Raw genomic sequence first — 23,103 nt, 5'->3', positions numbered from 1 at the left:
TATCCCAATTATCCCCAAAGTAGCCATTTTCAGCTAGAAATGCCAAGTGGATATCATTTCAGTCTCCTCCTGGTACCCCAGGATTATAGAAACTGGTGCCACATAGCACCATACCTCATTACATCCTTGGCCCAAACATTGGGAACAGTCGCTAGATTTTGAAGGCAAAGCGAGGCAAGAGAGATTGCCTGTTAAATTAACGAGAGGAATCAAGAAGTTTGACTAAAATTGAAGTTGGTAGGAAATAGGGAAGACTCTGGAGTCATTCCTAGCACAAAGAAAGGTGGCTGTGGTTGTTTGATGCTAATAATCTCAGCCTCAAGACATTACAGCAAGAGTTAGGAACAGAACATTGAAACACATTTGTGTGTGTGTGTGTGTGTGTGCGCCAGCCATGAGAGAACAATTCAGAATCTCTGTCAGCCATGGAGAAGTTCATAGCCTTTGAGGTTGCAGTTCTTCACATGCATATCCAAGCATCTTTTAAGTGAACTGAAACTTTCTGCCTCTGCCACCCTTTCAGACAGTCAGTTCTAGACCTCGACCACCTTCTGAATGAAAGCAAAATTCACTAAAGTACAAGAAAATAAACCAACCTTCAGCCTTCTCATCATCACAGTTTCAAGCTCTCAAATGAAACTTTAAAAATATGTATCCATATATTCCTCTCCTTAACATCTGAATTTGATATATGAAGATCATTAACCCATCTCCCTCTCCCCTAAATTAAATACTCGCCAACCTTTTCTCGCACCTTTCCACGCCACAGAACGAGAGAATACTACTGTGAATTAAGAGGTGAGCCACCTCATTCTTGTTGAGTACAATGATGATATGATTGAACATTATTTTACTGATTTACGTTTTCTTCACAGATGCTGCCAGACCTGCTTTTCCAGAAACTTCTGTTTTTGTTCCTGATTTACAGTACCCGCAGTTCTTTTCGGTTTTATTATTTTAGTGATATTTCGCAAGTTCCTGATGTCTGTATTTCATCCCCATTATACTTGATGAGTCTACCTGTTTGACCCCAGCAACTTATTAGCTTGATCGTAAATCAAGTTACGAACTATGTTGATGCACTTAATGTCTAGGAATGGTTATCATTTTTCAAGCTCAGTGAATAGTGAAGTGTTTATACTATGATCACAATCTTGATTAAAATTACCCACTTAATGAAAATATCATTCACCTCCAAAATCAGATATTGATTGAGGTAACTGTTAGCTATAACTTGTGAGCAGTGAAGAAGATTTGACATTGATTGAAAGAGATTGCTGCACTGGGAAATGTCTGTTTCCATGCATGCAGTGGATCATATGATAATAGGAAAGTGGTACTGAAAGGAATGGTGCTACTTGAGTAGAATGGGAGTCAAACCATGTATTGAAATAATCTGTTTGACCAGATATAGAAAAAATATTTCGCATTCGTCAGTAAATGCTATTGACTGGTTGTTATTTGTGCATAAATGTTATAAAGTGGTAACCTTTTTTAATAGAATGCATTCCCAGATTTACTTAATTTTGAAGTTGGTAAGTTTATTCTGAACTCTTATTATTTGTTTGACAAATTCAATTTCCCTTTTGAATTTCTGACCAAGTATAATTTTGCTCTTGTGCTTACGTTTTGCTCATCATCCCTTCTTAAATAGTAAAACTATATCTGGAAAAGATATCTGCAGAATGCCACATAAAGTAAGTCTGTCCTTTGTTGCATTGAGTATGTATAACTCTCAGCACGATTTTTAAAAAAAGACAGTTTAGGTACATGGAGACCTGGGCTTGGTGCGTGCAAAATAGGAAGCCCCTCTGAAATTAAATGAAAATAGAATTGAATTGAAACAAAGAAGATCACTGTTTTGATTCTGCTTTGAAGCTGAATCTTAACTGCTTTTCTGTTTTTGTGTTAGTTTTTTTCTTTGGAATATGTGGGCAAACCACAGAAATGAAAAGTGATCTCAATTGTGCTTTTATATAATTTATTTGAAAAGTATATATTTTTGTATACCATGTGCAAATTATGAAACTTTGTATGGTATGTGGAGGAACTTTAGGTGCTAAATTGTTCAGGTAGCAGAAATGTAGTATGTTTTCTCCAAGGAAACTATGGAACTGCCTTCTAGAACCACCTTCAGCTTCAGAATTTTGTCGAATTTGCCATAAGGTTGATTTAATTGAATTTATGTGCTTGTGTTTTAGCTTCTCTGCAAATATTTGATTTTTATGCAACATGGCTTTGGATAAGATTATTATTATTAATGAAATCCGTGACATTGAACATGTTTTGAAGCTTTGAAAATCTTAACATGTTGGAACAATTAACATGAATTCCTCCTGAGTATCGTTGCATTTCTGTTGATTGTTGGTTAGAAAATACTCCTTAAAGAAAGTCATTTAGTTCTTTTTTTTTCAGGTTAGATAACCTGTTTACCCCACCACAATTCCTTATTTGACAAAAAGGTTTTGGTTTAATACCCAACCATTCCATCAAGACCTAAAAGGATAATACCAGTATTGAGAGTGTATATATAGTTGGAAAGAATGAACAGCTGGGTCTCCTTCTCTCTTTAAGAAATAAGACAGCTGAGCGCTACCCTAATAGAATCGTAAAAATTGCAAAGGTTATGATTGAGAGAATTGAGAGGGAGGATTTACGCTTTTGGGGAGGAGCAGAAACAGCAGCCATCAGTTTGTGGTAAAATCCTTTAGAGGATTCAGAAGAAGCTCTTTTTTTAATTAGAGTGATGAGTATGAAGCTTGCTACCACAAAGAGCAGTTGAAGTGGTTATTATAAATTAAGAAGAAACAATTCGATAAGCATATAAGGGAGAGGCGACTGGAGGGCTTCAATGGTAGATTTTGTTGAAGAAAGACAAGGGCGTAAATGTCATCATAGACTGGTTGGATTAGTAGCCTGCTTCTCTGCCGTATATCCTCTGTAATTTCACTTGTTCATCATCCCTTTTTGTGAAAAAGCATTTTTCTGGTGTCATGTAACTTGGATGTGTTTCACCAGTACTGCCTACATAAGATCCTGGGTGTCACATGGAGTGATAGCATTAGTGGTGGACTAATTAACTGCAGACGATTCATTGAAGGTTGCCTGTAGAGTTTTAAGACAAACAACTGTTATTGGCAGGGTGAGTTCTTCATCCCTGGACTTGATGTCCTGCAAAAGTGGCAGCAGAAGGTTTACCGTTGGCCTGGAGAAGATGATGGCTGAAACCAAAGAAGGCCTAGCAAAGTACAGTTAAGGAAGAACTACAAGATTGACACACCACTTGGGTTGGAAGCAAAACAAATTGTGACAACTGAAGGCCAGTTGCAGAGTCTCGCAACTCACTGTCCTTTATGGAGCATGAGGAACCAAGTCTAAGTCTAGTACAACATCTTCAACCAACCTATTCTTGCTTGCCACAGTTCCTTTAATACTATAACGTATATGGCTATAAGCTATTGCAGAGATGGATGTCATTGAGTTGAAGACAGGCTTGAAAATGAGTAGGATTTTGAATGCAATGTGATGGAGAACAGGGTACACATTGGAAAAGTACATTAACTATGAGAGCATCACCTAGTGTGGAATAGAATAAATCAAGTACTATGGGCAATGACCTATTTGGAGTAGGGGTGGGTGGGGAGTTCATATAGAAAATTGAGAAAGTTGGACCTAAAGTTATCAAATGTGTCTAATGGAATAATCTGGCTGCTTAGAAACTTACAACTGTTTAATATGGAAATTTCAGCTGTGAGTTATAATGTAACTGAAAAGCCCATATATAAAAATGCTTTTTGTGTAGCTAATTTGATTAGTTGCAAGGGAAAATAAAAGCCCATCTCAACTTGTGCAGAGATTTCCAGTCTTTTGAATGAATCATGTAGTAGTCATGGCTGAATATTGATTGTTCCATTTTGAACTTACAACATGTACTGAATGTGTGTAACTTAGGAACAAATTTCAGTGCAGGTGGAGATTGTTTAACTCTTCTTGTCTTCACTGAATTGAGACACTTTCAATGCAGATTTATTTTTCATAATTTTCCTAGCTTTGCCCCAAAATCTAATTTTTGTTTCCTTTGAAGTAATCGTCCTATAACCTTTCTGTAGTTTCCAAAACATCAATGGCAAATTCCAGAAAGGATTTCAGATTCCAGAAACTCTGTTTTTCACAAAAAAACATTTGTTATAAATTCCCCCTTTCTGTATCAATGCACGTTTATCAGATCATGACCTGTTTAATATTCGTTAGGTCAATCAAAATAACCATGTATAAACAGTACTTAAAGAGCACAAGAGTTGAAGCTATTTATCTTGCATGTGTTTGGACTTGGATGCAAGAAACAAAATTGAAGAAGACACTAATGTTTACAGCATGAGAATAGGGTGTTGATGGGTTGGGCCATTGTTGGTATCGAGATGCAGCCAAGCAGTTAACTGTCAAAACCGAAAATGCTAGAGAAATCCCAGCAGGTCTGGTGGCATCTGTGCAGAGACAAACAGAGGTAATGTTTCAAGTCTGATATGACTTGTTCAAAACTATGGTGCAGACCTGAAAAAGAGTCAAATCAGACACGAAATGTTAGCTCTAGTACTGTCCACATGCTGAATTTCACAAGTGTTTTCTGTTTTAATTGCAAGTTTCCAGCATCCAAGATATTTTGCTTGTAGTTAACTATCACTCTGTTAGTTCTCAGACCAGGCATGTTGATTGTAGTTGGTCAGTGTGTTGCTATGGGAATGCAAAGATTGGCAGTTTCCTAATGAAAAAGTTAAAATATATATGTCTGCATAGAACAGGATCCTGTGAATGAATATATGTAACTTCTACCATTTCACTGTGAATCTAATGTTATTAAATTAATACAGTTCTTAGCAGATTGGATTATTTAATAAATGTTACATAATAGCAAAATCACATCTAATGTGTTCCAATGCCTTCAAACTTGGGTACACATGATCGGTATGTTGCCTGCTGTGAATGGTCACGGGTGTTTTATTTGATTATGGTCTGCCAGACATTGGGACATAGTTTACATAAGTGCCACCACACAGTCACTGAAACTCGTACAATTTTAATTGTTTGTGTAGTAAGCAAAATGCCAATCAACACTCTCTTCCCATGCTGTACTAAGTGCTGTCTGTTTTCCAAATCTGCTTAGTATTCCAGTCCAGTGTGTGCAAGTTGAAAAACTTTATTTTTTTAAGAATGTTTATGTTTTGTACTGTCAAGTAATTATTTCTACATTTAGGTTTGCCTTGTTTTTTTTATCATTTTTGAGCTTGCTGAAATCCCACTTTAACTTCAGTTGACAGGAATATAGCCCTAGTCTCTTCTGCCTTTGCTTGTTAACACATCTTATTGGAATGGTGGATCTCTAATCATGAATATCATTTTTATTCTTTTTTTTTAAATTGATCTGTTTTTCTAATCAACTTGTTCAGAGATATTATTAAACACCTCTGCAGCAGGTGGGACTTGTATGCAGCCTCCGATCCAGGGGCAGGCACACTACCATGGCGCCACAAGGGGGTCCTGTGAATGTCATTCTGTTACATTCTAGATTGCCTCCATTGTTATGGTTTGTAATATATTTTGGAACTTGAATTCTAAAGTGGAGAAAAAATGGATTTAAGTTTTCATAGGTATTTGTGTATGTGAAGATTTTTTAAAGAAAATGTCAATGTTATTTTGGAAGCGTGAACTAAAGGCAGCCTTTGCAAGGAACCTTAAGCCACATGTCTTGATCAATGCGGGCAGTTAGAGCTGAAAAGAAGACTTGAGCTTTTTCAACATTTCATGGAGTTGGGCTGGAAAATAATCAGTGACATTAGTTTTGTGTATGTCATGGGAGACCAAGAAAATTGTATCTGGTTAATGTGCAGAAAGTCCGTTGAGTATGTAGAGCCCTTGCCATTTTTATTTTCTTTTTGTTTTCTTTGGTTTGGAACTGAGAGTTGAGATTAAGAGCTGAAGTTTGAACATCAGATTGTTCGCTTATTTCAAACAAAGACAGATGATTGCTGTTGGAAACAGCCTTTGAAGGTAATGCAACTTCCTTACTGTTCTAAGGACGGTAGACAAATCAGCAATGAGCTGTTGATCTGCTCCAGCTGGCGGCTGGTTGGATGTTAAATTGGTCAGTCAAGAGAGGATTGCTGCTAACCAGTCAACCACAGAATGTTGATTGGGAAGGGAAAAAGAAACGGTTCTGACTCGGTTTTAGCAGAGGGCAGAATGATCACAGACAGGTGTTGTATTTTGCTGTCTCTGGTTTTCTATTGAGTATCGAGTTGTTGAGAGGAAGGAATCCCACTCTGAGAAATAAGTGAATATTTCTAGAAGCCATTACATCGACTGGTGACTTTAGAATTCAACAAAATATACGTTCAACTTGCCTGTGAACAAACCATCGTTGAAGGGTTTCATAATGGCTGGGTATCCATCATTTGAAATGGCTCATGGAGTTGGCAAATTACAATTCTTTTTACTTTCGTTGTTTAATTTGTCCCTTAACTCTGTGCATCTGTCTTAGAGAGTGGGGATTATGATTGAAGAAGATTGGGCTTTATATAATAGCTATTATATTACCAGTTGTTTATCTGTGCTCTGCCAGACTTTTATATTATTAATAAATTGTTATTTTTGTGTAAATTATAAACTTGGTGTCCAAGACTGGTTAGGAACAATTGGGTCATTAAATGTTTTAATCTTGCGATATTGTGAATCCAGTGAGAGTGGGGGTTGATTTGGCTTGCTGTCCCTGTATCGTAACATGTGAGAAATCTAAAAGTAAAGATACGAGTAATATTCCACTGAAGTGGAGTATCTGTAAATGATAGCACTAGGAAGGATAATATTTGTTTTACTGTTTAAGATCTTTTGTTTTACTTTTGCATAATACACTTGTGTTTCTTTGCTAAAAGTACACTAGCAATTTCATGAGATGAGATTCAGTGACTGACTACCACAGTAACCAATTTGCAAAATTAAAACTAATAATCTATCAAGGCAGGCTTCACTTTGGGATCTGGCTGCGATAATGCACACCGTTTTAGCTGTGTTTTTATTTTCAACACATGGTGGGAAACTCAACAGGTGAAAAAGGCTTAAATGCCAGCTTATGGGCCAAAGTGAGCATGAGCGTTTTCCACAGAACCAGCAAGCGTACCTGCACGTGAAGAGTTCTTGCATCTGGCTGTCTCCTTCCTCTGCTGACCCAGCAATATCAGATTCAAACCACCACGTTCAGTTCATGACGTTCAAGTCTTCCACGGCAAAGTGTACTTGCCCTATTTACAGTGAAGTCCACCAGCCCACCTTATTCTCTCCCCTAGTGAGATGAACGACAGTTGTGCCCTGTTCCTCAACTCGCCACTAAGAGTTTTAGCTCTCTCCCATCATTTGTGGGATCTGATCTCCTTCCTGCTCATTACCAGCTCCAACCTCAGCCTTCACGATCACACCCACACACTGAGAGAAGTCTTGAAACCACTGCATGGCCCCAATTTTAATGTGAACTTCAGCCCATTGTTTCACTGTAGGATCCAACACCCACCTCGGATCTTTACCTCACGATTTACTACCTGAAAATCCTACTAGGTCTAATTTAAAACTCCATCTCCAAATAGTTTTTATCCCCCCAGGCTCTCAAGCCACTTTTTTTTTGTGCAAATCTATCATGAGCGTTAGTTCTTGCATTCCTCCTTCTTGAGTATAATTCCCCAAAATTCATCTTTCCTCTACCAGTTGACTTTGCGAATATGCCAAAGTTTTAGACTTGGCTCTTTCTTTTCCTTTTCTTTTTGTTGCTTCTGTAACATTATCTGTCGGAATGGGAATGTTTCTATTTTTGTTCTAACAGCACTGAGCTCTATCTTCTCAGCACAGCATTTGACAAGCTGTCTGACAGCTTGTCCAACATTAAATTATGGATAAGTCAGATCTTTCTTCAACACTATATCAGCGAGGCAGAAGCCATCCCATCTGGTTGCTACCAATAGCTCTGTGCCTTAGTTCCTGATTCCGTCTCATTCACTGAGGGCTATAAACCTGACTGCAAACATGGATGTGCTAATTGCCTGAGCTTGTATACATACCAAAATCCTTAATCTATCTGCCACTTAGAACATCTCCTTGTACCACTGCAGCATCACTTTTGTTTTTGTATTTAATATCGTCACCAACAAAAACCCTCATCCATATTTCTATTACAAACTACAATTTTTTTATTTTCCAATGTCTTTCTAACTGTCCTCTTGAGCAATCCCCTGCACAAACTCCAACACATTCAAAGCTCTGTCCATATTTTATCCTGAATTAAATCCAATTCATGATCACCCATAGTTTTGTCAATCTCCAGACACTTCACTTACAAAAGCATTTTCACACTGTCTAATCTTTGGCCACTTATTCACCATGTTTACTGGCTTGCTCAAGTGTACCTTCACCTCTTCCTTTGATGCCTTTGTTCCCAATAAAGCGAATACGTAAGATGGTGAGATGGGGACAGGAGTAGACCATGTGGCCCATCAATCTGCTGCATCATTCAATAAGATCATGGCTCATCTTGGGCTTCAACTCGACTTCCAAGGTTGCTCCCACATCCATTGAATCCCTGAGAAACTAAAAATCTGTTAATCACAGCCTTAAACATCATCAGCAATTAGGAATCCACTATCCTTTGGTGTAGGAAATTCTAAAGATTACAACATTTTCAAAAGGGAAAAAAATGTTTCCTCATCTCAGTCATAAATGATCAATCCCTTATGCTGAGACTGTGCCCCTGTTCTAGATTGTCTCGCCAGCAGAAGTAACCTCTGCATCAAGCTGTTTAGAATCTTGTATGTTTATATGAGATTGCCTCTCATTCTTCAAAGTTCTGGAGAATATGAACTCAATTTACTCAAAGTCTAACCATAGGACACTTGTTTCATTCTAGGGACCAGTCTGATGAACCTTGACAGTACATCCTTCCTTATGGACACCCAAAACTGCACAACTTACTCTTTCTGACCTGATCATTTTCTGATGTGTCTCTCTTCTGCAGGTCCTCAAGTCCAAGGGGGGACAAACTTACAAGAATCTGGCAGAAAACTGATTTTAGCTATCTACTGCCAGATCTGACCAGGCCACAAAGCATTCTTGGAACTTGCTCACACCTACCAGAACTGCTCACTATTCCAGAAATGCAAAAGCGCGATCCCATCATGTTTTCTCTTCTGTCTTGTTAAATTTTTTTCCATATTTCCCTCATTTTCACCTCCAAAAGTGTTTGAGGAGCTCATGGACACCTTGGCACGAAGAGACTTTGCAACCATATTGTCTTGCCTCACTGGGTCAGTGTATGTTTTGATATTAAGTGTTACAAGATTTTACAGAAGTACATGCAATTCCCTAATGTACTTGCCTTTTTTAGACCCACATTGACAAATAGTGTGGTCAGATCTCTCTACTTAACAAGAATGACTATTTAGTAGAAATGAATAGATTCCAGCTACAGGTAAACAATTGCAAACCATCAACGTATAATTCTACTAGTTAAAACTCTAACCCCGTGATTAATTTCCCTTCACACCATACAGGCAGACACAAAAAGAACATGAGTGTTGTGGGTGGAGGGAAAGTCTGGCAATTTAAAGCTCCCTGTCCACCTGTGCTGATGCTTATGGTTTGCCAGGACTTGCTGTTTGCTGATCTCCCCTCTTCCAGGTACTTTCTTTTGCTTGCAGGAGGCACAGAAAGGACAGTTTCACACTTTTAAAGTCACTGACTTATTGAATGCAACAGCTTATAGCAACTGGTGATAGAAAATAAACTGACTTTCTTCAGGCTTTCAGTGAGGTTTGCTGCAGAGAAACTGACTAAGCACTCGCACTACAAACTGTTCAGCCACCTGTGAGCCAGTTGCACAATTGGCAGGTAGAAGGTCTTTGTCAGCGTCATCACGTCACCATTTCACAGATAATCAGCTATTTGTTGCTGGTCAGATCTCCTGTATGCAATCCAGCTTGTCTGCAACTAAACCTACCCCACTGCTTGAACAAGCAACAATGTAATCAGCACTCACACCGAGTATCAGGTAACTTGATTTTAAAAAGTACGGCGATTGTTTCCACAATCTTTGGTTTTTAAAACTGCCTTTAAATTAAGCCAAAATCAAAAATACAGAAGTATAAACAATATAGTTAGTTAGATGTTTACCACCCTGCATCCCTTCCTTCCACTATCCTGTCAAGTTAAACTTCCTTTGATGTTCGCCACCACCCGAACTGAAATTTCTATAATTTCTGTCTTATCTCCCCTTATACTCTCTGAGCTCAGTTTGTACATGAGACTTGCTTCCTGTCCTTTCAAACATCTTTGTACTAAACTGCTGACCACCCAACATCCCCTCCCTAGCCCCCCTGTCAGACAACAATGGAAACAATTCCCTGGCTTTAGGTCTTGTTCCCTCTGTCCTTTAAATCAGCAATCCTTAGCCCTATTTTCAATAAAACCAATAAGTCAGCCCACCATTCTTGCGAAGCTACAGTTTCATCTCCAATCTTTCTTTCCTCTTCAGAGTCCTCGAATGTAATGTTGCCTCTCAAATCTATGTCCATCTTTCCCTTAATTCTATCTTGGATCCCCTTCGATCAGCTTTCTACCCTTCTCACTGTGCTGAAATGGCTCTTATCAAAGTTACATTACAGCCTAAGTGACTGCGACAAAACTAAACTACCTTTCTGTGACTTTGACCTGTCTGCTGCCTTTGACACAGTTGACCTTACTCTTCTCCTGCAATGTCTTTCACTGTCAACTAGTTGGGAGGTAACTGGTCTCAACTGGCTTCGCTCTTAGTTATGTAATCATTTGTAATGGTCTCCCTTCCCATTCCACATGTTACTAAAGGTCTGGCCTTGGTCCACTCCTACTATGCCCCTTGATACCCTCATCCAAAATCACAATGTTAGTTTCCAGGTGTGCACTGATGACATCCATCACCACCTCCCTACCACTAAATTAGCAGATTCCATATCAAAATCCAGGACCAGATGAGCAGTAATTTCCTCTAATTACATGTTGGGAAGATTGAAGCCATTGGGTTTGGCCTTTTTGGAAGGTGCTGTCTAAGAGCTCTTGTAAATTTCTGCATGCAGCCTGTAGGTGATCCACACTGCTGTTACTGTGCGTCATAGTGACGGGAATTAATGTTTGTGGATGTGGTGCCAATCACGTGAGCTGCTTTGTCCTGGTTGGTGTCAACCTTCTTGAGTCATGTCAGAACTGGACTCGTTCAGGCAAGTTATGAGTATTCCATAAGACCCCAGTATATGTCTTGTAGATGATGGACATGCTTTGGGGAGTTGATAGGTGAGTTACTGGCAGCAGGGTTCCTAATCTCTGAACTGCTCTTGCAGGCACATTAGTTAAATAGCTAGTCTGGTTCAGTTTCTGGTAAATGGTTACAAAAGCCTTTATTTACTTGTAACAGGAGCTGTTGCCCTAAACTCTTCAATTTTCTTACCTTCATTTATCTCTTTTTTGTCTTTGCTTTCAGCAATGCTTGCCATTTGGAAAGTGCTTTAAGTATCAATTAATATTCTAATTTTTATTTTTTTCCTTGTGTTATCGTGGAAGATCTGTTGTTTTGAAATTTTTTATGTCATTATTTTTCTAATTTATTTCTATGATTTTGTACTTTTGAAGGTGTATAATGCTGGACTTTTTATTTCTTTATTTTCTAATTTTTTTCCTATGAACTTGTACTTAATCTGTACTAGGTACCTTTTGTACCTAAGATGGCGCCGTAAGTGGCGACTTGTAAACTTTTCACTGTATTCATGAGTACATGTGACAATAAAGTTAATTCTAATAAAGCTAATTTATATAGTAGCCTGTGAATATTGCAGTTGTTAATTTGTAAGTATCAGCTGTTGGATGAGTGCGGCCACCATTTACATAGAAGTAAGCTTTCTCCAGTAAAGCTAGTATGCTAGTTGGTTTGCCAGATGAAACATCTTACAAACTGAGGAGTTCTGTCTCAGAGAATGGGAGTCAGAACAAATGGGTTACTACACTGCATCAGCTCAGTGCATCCATTTAGAGATCTTTTACCAAGATCTGCATAGTAGCTCAAGACACAGATTTATTTGATATTATGAGGCATGACAATAACAGATTTTCTTTTATGAAATATAGAGAAAAAATATTTTTGTCAAAAGAAGCTGGTAGCTGAATTATACATTAAATTGTACTCATCTTCTGAACTTTGCAGAAACAACGTACGGTATATAGACTAACTCTGGTAAAGGCCTGGAATGTGGATGAACTTCGATCTTATGCTGACCTGATTGAGATTGGGAAACCTGACTTCATTGAGGTTAAAGTAAGCCAAAGTATTAGTATATTATAGAAAAGTACTATTGTATGCTGTTGTTTCTGGGGGGAAAAGAAATAGCTTCTTCCCCAATCCTTTATCAGCATCAGGTTTGATATGATGGCACTAGTAATATGTTCCTTCCAGGAACAAGCCTTCTCACTGCTCCAGCTTCTCTGTTTAAGGATTCCTTTGTAGTTCAGAAAGAAATGCTACCGGGAATAAGTTTTCTTAGTTTAACCCAAATACATGGTTAAAAAGCCACAATATTTAAAAGACAAAAGTGAGCATAGAATAAGAATATGATTCACAAACCGGAAATGCTGGAAACGTTCAGAGATCAACGAATGTTTTCTTATTTCTGTTTTTCTATCACATGATGTTGATAGCAGTTCTTTTATTATAAACCCATGTGTCTCTGATTATGCATTAGCAATGCTCTGGGAAATGAATTAATTCTTTGTGATTTATTTAGAATAATGTGTTTGCAGAGCTTGCAGATTAATATTGGCTAGACATTGTCCCTCTGCATGCAATCCAATTTGTCATTTTTGTCTTATTTGTTGTGGTATGTAAATTGATTAAATGTAGGATAAAAGAAAAATTTGAAGGCTTCCAAGTTAATACCTGTCAATGAAGTTATTTTTTATTCAGTTAAGGGACTTGGGCATCACTGATGGAGGTAGACATCGCCACCTGCAAATTCCCCTCCAAGTCACTCATTGTCCAAACTTGTGTCACTGAGTCAGAATCCTGGAATTCCCTCCCTGAGAGAATTGTGGGTCTACCTACATCAGTGATTCAAGAAGGCAGCTCACCACCACCTTCTCAAGGGCAGCTAGCAATGGGCAACAAATGCCAGTTCAGCCGGCGATGCCCATGTCCCATGAATGAATAAAATGCTCTAATGATAAAATATCCTGATTAGGCATTGCTGCCTGCTGTTTGAAGAACCATACTGACAAAATATTTGTGTACATTGCATAGCATTGTGTAGAACAGAGAACCTAGAAATAAACGAGTCTCTCGATGCTCATGTTCCACCTGAGGAATACTCCCATTCCCTCTGCCTAATGTCAGTCTTTCGGTATATCTTTCTATTCCCTTTTCAGTCACGTATTCATCAAATTTCCTTCTCCAAGCATCTAAACCAGTCACCTAAATTATTTTCTGTAGTAGTAGCGAGTTCCACATTCTAACTACTCAGAAGACATTTCTCTTTTCATTATTGGATTTATTCATATGTTATTCATTACATTTCTTAAAATTGCAGTGAGCAATTCTCATTCAAGATGTACTTGATGTTACCTTGGCAAGTTTGTCACTATGAAAAGCTCTCGTATAAATGTATTTTCTTTACTGGTACAGGTTTTGAATTCCCAGTGACTTAATGTGCTGCTTTCAGTACCAAATAAATCAAATTTTCCATGTTGCTGCTGAATAAGTTTAGATGTATATCAGGATATAAAGTTCGCTTGGTAAAATCTGCATCCAGACGCTCGAGGCCGATAGGTCCTTTGTGTTTTACTTTTATGCAAGTGGTAACCAACTGAAAATAAATAATTAGTGTCTATAGAGAAGTAATAAAGGCATGTGACACAGGTGTGTTAAACACTTGTAACGTACTTGGGTTGAGCTGAAAATCAGATCACCGTGTAGCATTTCCAAATCTTCTGTCACAGACAAAGGGTGAAAAGGGCTAATGTTATGGTTGCTTTTCCCATCGTTAGCCCAAGATAGCAAGATTGATTGATTTGATTTGATTTGATTTGATTTATAACTTTCTTCTTTTATTCCCATCCCTTAACGAAGTAGACTTAAGGATGACCCCAAACCTTGGTTTTTTGATTCCAATCTTTGAAGTGAACCCTCACAAAAAAGACCTTCAAGGTGAAATCGAAGATAGGATTTATTATCAAAAAATTCAAAATTAAGAGGAATTGCCTCACCAGTCTGCCTATCCGTTCATATACACACATGCATGTGTACACCCAAAATTAAAGAAGGCAGGATAGAAGAGGGTTTTAATTACAAATTGCGTGTTTTGGTAAATCCAGAGGTATTAAAAATCTGTTGACGTGACTGACAAGTTCCTGGAGGTTAGTGTCCGATAATAGTTTCCTCAGAAAAAGGACAAAAGAGAAGTACGGCTCAGGAAGAGGCCCCTGGGCCCTTCAAACCTGCGCCGATCATCATGCCCTGAGTAAACTAAAAAACAAACCTTCTGCCCTTATTCAGTCCGTATCTCTCTCTTCCCTCTCTGTTCATGTAACCATCTAGATGCCTCTTAAATGTCACCAACATGCCTGCTTCCACCACCACCTCTGGCAGTGCATTCCAGGCTCCTACCACTCTCTGCATGAAAAACTTTCCTCGCACATTTCCCTTAAACTTTGGCCCTCTCACCTTGAACCTGTGCCCCCTTATAATAGAAACTTCAACCCTGTGAAAAGCCTCTGACTATCCACCCTATCTATGCCTCTTCATAATTTCATAGACCTCTGTCAGGTCTCCTCTCAGTCTTTCCAATGGTCCTAGTCTTTTTAACCTTTCCTCATAGCCAATGCCCTTGAGACCGGGCAACACCCTAGTGAGCCTTCTCTGCACTCATTCCAAAGCCTCCACGTCCTTCTGGTAATTTGGTGATCGAAACTGCACACAGTACTCTAAATACAGCCCAACAAAGGTTTTATAAAGCTGCAACGTGTTTTGCCAACTCTTGTACTCCATGCCCCGGCTGATGAAGACAAGCATGCCATATGCCGCCTTAATCATTTTGGCTACTTGTGTTGCCACTTTTAGGGAGCTGTGGACCTGCATCGTGGATCAGTGGTTAGCACTGCTGCCTCACAGTGCCAGGGACCCGCGTTCGATTCGACCCTCTGGTGACTGCCTGTGTGGAGTTTGCACATGCTCCCTGTGTCTGTGTGCGTGTCCTCCGGGTGCTCTGGTTTCCTCCCACAGTCCAAAGATGTGCAAGCTAGGTGGATTGACAATGCTAACTTGCCTATACTGTTCAGGAATGTGTGGTCTGGGTGGGATGCTTTGAGGGTCGGTGTGGACTTGTTGGGCCAAAGGGCCTGTTTCCACATGATCTATGCACGCCCAGATCTGTCTGTATGTTAATGTTCCTAAGGGTTCTGCCATTAACAGTATAATTCACACCTAAGTTTGATTCTCCAAAATGTATCACCTGGCATTTGTTTGGATTAAATTCTATTTGCCATTTCTGTGCCCAAGTCACCAATCTATCTATATCCTGTTGTATCCTTTCACAATCATTAGCACTGTCAGCATCTCCACCAATCTTTGTGTCATTGCAAACTTACTAATCAGACCACCCACATTTTCCTCCAGATCATTAATACATGCTACAAACAAGAGGACCTAAGACTGATCCCTGTGGAACGCCACTAGTTATCGGTGTCCATTCTGAAAAACCCTTCCACTGCTACCCTCTGTCTTCTATGACCAAGCCAGTTTTGTGTCCATCTAGCCAGCCCACCCCAAATCCCATGTGATTTTAGTTTTCGTACCAATCTGCCATGTGAGACATTATCAAATGCCTTACTAAAGTCCATATAAACTACATCCGCAGCTCTTCTCTCATCAATTATCTTTGTCACCTCTTCAAAAACTTCGATCAGGTTGGTGAGACATGATCTTCCCTGTACGAAGCCATGCTGCCTGTCACTAACTAGTCCATTTTCTTTCAAATGTGCATATATCCTGTCCCTCCATATCGTCTCCAAGAGCTTCCCCACCACAGATGTCAGACTCACTGGCCTATACTTTCCTGGATTATCCCTGCTTCCTTTCTTAAACAAGGTAACAACATTGGCTAATCTCCAATCTTCTCGATCCTCACCTGCGTTCAAGGAGAACGTGAAGATATCTGCTAATGTTACAGCTATTTCTTACCTTACCTTCGATTAACTGGGCCCTGTAGTTTTCCCTTCATGTAGTATGGGCTTCTTTAGGAAACAGAGATGGAGGATCCCAGGCAGTCTGCCAACTCGACCTGGAGTTCAGGTCTTCCTGTAGAGCTCAAACAGTAACTGACCTAGAATCCCTGAATTTGAGGATCTTAGTTTCTTACTATGAGAAGACTTTTTAAATGCCAGGATGCAGTGATGAGAGTGTTGACCCTTGATGCTTGTCCATATCCTGATCGGGAAGACTCCTGGAAATTCATCCCCTTTCGCTGAACTTTTACCTTCAGAGTTATTATTTAAGGCAAGGGGAGAAATGAGTAAAGAAGACTAGACACCGTGTCTACTTAATCATTTTATGGCAAATTAATCTGTTTACTCTACAGCATGTAGTTTGTGTGCTTAAATTTTGCCTATAACATTCCCACAAAGACCTTACTGTGGTCTGTTCCAAGTTCATTATTTTGACCCCTTCTGATCCTTTCCTTCCTTGGTATACATTGTGCATTGGGTCACTAACCAAAACTTTGAGCAAAAGACAGTCTGACACTTGACAACAATTGTGTAACAACTGTGCAGAAGATTTACCAAAGGATCATGGGATGTTGTTCTTTCAACTCCACCCCTTTCTCCTGTAGAGAAATTCTTGGTGTTTTCTTGCCACCCCTCATATCACAGCCTGGAAATACATTACTTGGAGAACTGTTAGATAGTGTTGGAGCTTAAATTACACATTGATTTAAATTGATGGCTCTGATGTACAGATTCAGTAAGAAGAATATTGTATTGACAATATTTTAAATTTTTAGGGAGTGACCTATTGTGGCGAAAGCTCAGCAAGTAATCTGACTATGGCTAATGTTCCATGGCACGACGAGGTTGTATATTTTGTCCAACAGCTGGCTGATCTTCTCATAGACTATGAAATTGCTTGTGAACATGAGCATTCAAACTGCCTTCTCATAGCACACAAAAAGGTGAGTAGCGTTTAAGTTTTAGTTTGATCTGCAGCTATCCATCATTTGGTTACATTACACTCAAAACATTAGATTTAGCTAAATAAATACTTGTATAATAGAAAATTGTATGATGGCTAATACATTGAGTGATTTTACATGACTATTACATTGTAATGTCAGGCATTTTCTGGGAGCTTTTTCAATTTGTCTTGAGTCTTGATGTTTGATTTGTTTTGCTAATGTACATTTATTGGTAAAACTTAATGTGCAGTGTTGGTAGTTATGAAAATTAAAATATTCAATAAAATGTAAGCATTTCTATTACAACAAAATGGTGATTTAGATTAATTTTTCCATTGACACTGTGCCAAAGACATAGCAAAGGTCAAACGGGAAAGACATCACAATTATGAAGTTTTGCAAAGCATTGAATTATAAAATACCTATTTGTTTAAAAAAAAAGGCCACTCAGCTTGCCATAGGCAGGTTGAATCTCCGCAAGGGCAGTTCAACTGGTCTGCTCTCCATTGTCCTGCATTTTTCATTGCTTCAGAAGCTTATCCAATTTCCTTTAAAAGATGCAATTAGATCTGCCTCCATCACACACTCAGGCAAGTTTTTTTGTCTCCATTCACTTCACTTTTTTTTTGGTTCTTTTGCCATTTATCTTAAATTGATCATGTACTAATGTAGCATTATGATCAGTTCAGTTGCAACATAATTTCAGCTAATTGTATTTGTGTTTGTGTTGAGTCTTTTGGCTGGTATTTATTGTAAGAGGTTAATCCAATGTAGTATTTTTATTGAACTTTGCACAAACCATACCTGAATAAATTGGTGTCCTTTCACAAACTGTGCTGGGTTAACTTTCAGTAAGGCCATACAACTCAGCTGCGTTGATTATAATTGGGAAATTATGTAGCAGTAAGCTCAAAATTTCACAAATTAGATTACAGTTTAGATTGCAACTAAAATATATTTGAATAATCTGTGACAGAACAATGGCTTTGAGGATTTTTGTCCTTTTTTTGAAGAAAGGTCGAGACAGATCAAGCAGTCTGCTCAAAGCCAATAAAGTAAAAACCTAGTGAGGCCTTAGGTTTTTGTTAAGTTGAAAAAATAGAAGCAGCCTTAACAGGTGGGCTCAGGCATCCACAGAACCAGGATTTTTAGTTTTAGCTTTCTGCAGTTGCTGGGGTCTTGAAGCTGGATGTGGAAGCTCTTATTCCTCTCGCTGTTACAAGCTAAGAGCTGGGGTTCTCTTCCTGCTGCTAGAATTGCACGTGAGATGTTCTATTTTACTGAATTTACCTTTGGCAAGGATGTGTTTAAGGGATGTTACTATATTGGATCAGTTAATGAGTAGTAGTTAATATATATATTGTTTTGTTAAGCATTTTGGTAGAGTTACAGTTAAGCTGATTCTTTTATTTTACTTTTATTTTGTCTGTATTTTAAGTGTATTGTAAAGATAAAGTGCGTTTTGCTTAAAGTCAAGTAGTTCGACCAATCAAATTGCATCTGGAATGCAATACCTTACACATGCCTTCATTGCACAGACCATTGAGTAGAGGAGTTGGGGCATCATGTTGCGGTTGTACAGCACGTTGGTGGGGCCACTTTTGAAGTACTGTGCACAGTTCTGGTCATCCTGCCACAGGAAGGATATTATTAAACTGGAAAGGGTGCAGAAAAGATTTACAAGGATGTTACTGGTACTGGAGGGTTTGAATTATATGGACTTCTTTCTCTGGATCATTAAAGTTTGAGGGGTGACCTGATTGAGGTTTATAAAATCATGACTGTATGAAGAGCACAGCTAAGGCAAATAGCAAAGGGCTTTTCCCCAGGGTAGGGGAGCTCAAAACTAGAGGGCATACTTTTAAGGTGAGAGCAGAAAGATTTAAAAGGGACCCGAGAGGCAACTTTTTCACATGGGGTGGTACATATGTGGACTGAACTGCCAGAGGAAGTGGTAGGTGCAACTACAGTTACAACATTTCAAAGACATTTGGACAGATACACGAGTGGGAAAGGTTTCGAGGGATATGGGCCAAACGCAGGCAAGTAGGCTTAGTTTAATTTAGGAAACTGGATTGGTATGAATGAGTAGGATCTGTTATCAGGCTGTATGACTCCATGAATCTAAGCCATTCGACAATATTAAATAGTGGTTTGTTACAAATCAGGTGGAAGGTATAAATTAAACACCTGCAATGCAGCGTTATTGATTCAGTTTAAATCTGATTAGCTTTTCAAACCAGTCCGAGAAAATGGAATTTCAAATGTTATAGGAAGGGCATATTCTGAATGCAGATCAGATTACAATTTAGCTGGTGGCAATGGAGGAGAGGTATTGAACTGCTTGTAGCTGGTGCAGTAGAGCTATAACAAATGGTTAGAGGACAGAGTTTGACTGGTAGCAGTGAGAGGGCGACAAGATTATGGAATAGGGTGAAGATTAACTTCAAGGTGCAGTGGGATCAGTAGCACTCATCCCATTGACAACAGTGTGTGGAAATAAATTATCTTGTTTTCAGTTGTTTTCAGAACTGTTTATGGTGATTCTTATTAAGGAGCCTCAGTCGGTTATGAACAGATTTAGCACTGATCACAGTTAACTGCACCAAAATGGCATTAAGGTACTAATTGTATGTTAGTTTTTTAATTGCATTGAATCAGTACACTCTTTCCTGTTTTCCATGGGTGCACTCTTTGCATAAAACAAAGCCTAGTGGAAAATGGCTGGGAGTAGGAATGTTTCTTGTTATTTATTTAGATCAGCCTCCCTGGACCGATCCAGTATAATGTACCTTAATACACAGAGGCTTTGAAAACCTGGAGAGGGTTCACAGAAAATTTATTGAGGGGATATTAGGGATGAGACACCTCAGTATGAGGAGAGACTGAAGAAACTAGATCTGAGAAGGTTACAAAATTTAATAGCTGTGTTCAGAATTGCGAAGAAATTTTAATATCTACACATTTGGAAAGCTATTTCTACTAATCAATGAGTCAGCAACTATCAGCGCAAAACAAATTACAGGATGTTGTTAATATCTTTTGAGAATTGGGACAGATTCTCATTTTTGGCTCTGACATTCACCAAACTCATGGTAAAATTCTTTCACTGTATTTCAGTTTGGTACCTTAACCCTTATCTCACAGGTGTTTTTCTGTGTAATTCCTACATACAAAGTTATGAGAAACACTGTATACATGGCTTAAAAAAACTAATGTTTTATATTCTCAGTTGATTTTATTTGATTTTTCATGAACTCAAACTGACAGATTTTCCACGTACTTAGCCCGTAAATTTGAACTTGGATATGTGATGAGACATTAGTATGCATTTGTCAATTCATGGCATGCACTGAATGAGGCTGCTTACAATTTAAGGATATCAAATTTTGATGAATTTAAGTATGTCCCTTCACAGTAACTCATTTACTAATTAGTTTAATGCTACATTTAATGTTTTTGAATAATTGTTATGACTGATTTCTGCACTAAAATTATATTATCAGAATGTGCTATCATGCAGAAGTCAATCTTCTATTTTACCTGACACAGTACTGCAGTGAAAAATTATGAATGTAAATTGAAAATAGGTGAGGCGGATACCCTGCAAAGCTGACATAGGTCATAAAGGTAAATATTTGCAAAAAGTATTGATGGTAGTTACTTTGGATTCCAGTGTGTTATCCAATGTAGTCTGCAGCAATGACAATACAGCAACATCAGACTACTATATTGGTGACCTTTGTGCATTTTATGCATGTAATTGTCCTTCATGTTGGGACCAGATTGACTGGTATTTTCAGATTTGGAGTTGAGCAAGCAGCAAGCGAAATGAGTAATCATGAGTTTACAAATCAAGTGCCATTTGTATGGGTCTGTTGCTTCTGGTCTCAAATTGTTTCAAAAATGAAAATGGCACAAAATTGAGAAAACGTTAGCATTGCATGTTCAGTTTATTATCACTTTTCCACGATGAATTGTATATGGCACAAGACTGATCAATGTCTCCTCCTTTAATACTATCTCATTTCAGGATTTTGTATCGGCCACTGATATTGATCATCTTGAACAAGAAGTTAATTTTCAATGTTGAGTTTTAGTGCAAAATGCTGTGAGATGACCAGCAAAATGCTGTGAGATGATTAAAATACTAATAGATTAATCTTTAATGTTGTTTATCCATGTCCTAAAAAATCATTTTTTTAGAATTGATGAACACCTTGCATCAATTGTGTTGCATACTCACTAACCCAGTGCATAACAAATGTTTCTCTGCTCTGTCTGTATTGAGAGTCTTGAATTGGTTTTCCCAAAACCAATGAGAGGAATGGGCAAGGGCCTGAAGACCTGGAGAGTTTGAGTGGGGGCAAAGCCACATGGTGGCATTACTGCCTGTGAGATCACAACCCCAACATTTCAACTTATGGTCCCAGTTGGGGTTTCAACACCCAGTTTGGAAACCTTCCCCTCCTCCCTTCAAGTTGTGAACAGAAGGTGACAAAGCATAGTCAAGCATTGCTCTTGACTGTAAACAATAATCCTAGAGAAAGCTTTTGCTAGGTGCAGAAGAAAAATTAATTTGCTTAACCAATTAAGAAAACCCACTGATGTGGCCAGGCATATCACATATATTATTCTTTGCTGTTATACAAAGGCCAGTTATATTGTTTGACTTAACTGAGGTCAGTTCTTAACATGAGCAGGGTGGGTTGGCAGAGGTGACCCTGGTGAAGGATCAGCTGAGGAAGTTGAAATAAGAGCATGTTACACTGCCTGACATTGAAGAGAATTATGGGAGAACTTCAACATGTGCACCTCCCTCATCAGGAGGTCCTCAGTGGAGGGACTGCTGCAAATAAATGTGCCAATGCTACTCGAGACTGAGCATGTCCAGACCATTGCGTGTCTTTGCTCTCTTCTCTACATTAACCTGAGCACTCAGAGACCCCAAAGTAATCGAACCATGACCTTAAACGTTTATGCTCTGGGTCATTTCTAGGATTTCTGTACACCCGTGTGGCATCTTGAAATCAGCAACTGCCCATGTTGTGAAGCAGGACACATTCAATTTAGCCGGTGAGGAAATGAACCATTTTGATGAAGATGAATCACTGCATACAAAGGGGACATTTGAATCTGTCTTTCTGTATGGTTTTCCTCTGGTTCAAGGGGATCATTGATTGCAGCCACATGACCATCAAGGCACCAACAGGCCAGCCAGTGGCCATCTTGAACAGAGAAGGCTTCCATTCATTGATGATCTCACTGATATGTGGCTAGCTCCTGGGCAATTGTCATCATTCTTTCATCCTGTGAGAATGATGGAGCTTCTGAACTACTTCAGGCCAATATCTATATCCCATGGATTGCTGTGAACATTATCCCTTGCAAAGGTGGATCCTGATGTCCATCTGCTGAAGAGATATGAAAGGACCAGAGCCATCTGCTAACGGGAAATCAGCATTGAACACACCATTGAGACCTGGAAGATGTTCTTCTGTCACTTGACAAATTGTGTGGTGTCCTGTAGTATGAGCCAGTCAGGGTGTCTCCATTATTGTGGTAGTTTGCGGTGTCTGCAAAATAAAGTTTGAAAAAGAGGACTGGAGCTGGATGAAGCAGAAACCTGGAATACCACCTTACCTCGAAGGAGGATGGAAAAATAGAAATGGCAGACAGTCGGAGTACTGAAGGATCAGGGTGTCCATGCTTTGGAGGAAAGTTATTGCAGGCCTCAGTGATCACCAGGCTGGCATGGCCGCAAGGTTCATCAACATTTACCTAACCACCTCTCAACCCCAAGACAGATAACTTTGCAACTTTATTTCTC

At 38.9% G+C, this 23,103-nt stretch overlaps 1 protein-coding gene across 1 annotated transcript in view; it reads left to right on the top strand.

The window, feature by feature from the left end:
• Window positions 1-23,103, top strand: part of tyw1 (tRNA-yW synthesizing protein 1 homolog (S. cerevisiae)) — a 106,897-nt gene that overhangs the window by 77,385 nt on the left and 6,409 nt on the right. The window contains 2 exon segments of the mRNA XM_020513258.2: window positions 12,260-12,370; window positions 17,103-17,270. Of these exon segments, the coding sequence (XP_020368847.2) occupies window positions 12,260-12,370; window positions 17,103-17,270 (279 nt within the window).

This window comes from Rhincodon typus, chromosome 26, assembly GCF_021869965.1.
Source record: "Rhincodon typus isolate 14 chromosome 26, sRhiTyp1.1, whole genome shotgun sequence".
Classification (NCBI taxonomy): Eukaryota; Metazoa; Chordata; class Chondrichthyes; order Orectolobiformes; family Rhincodontidae; genus Rhincodon; species Rhincodon typus.
Note: the sequence above shows the minus strand (reverse complement) of the source record. Positions and strands in the feature narration are given on the sequence as shown.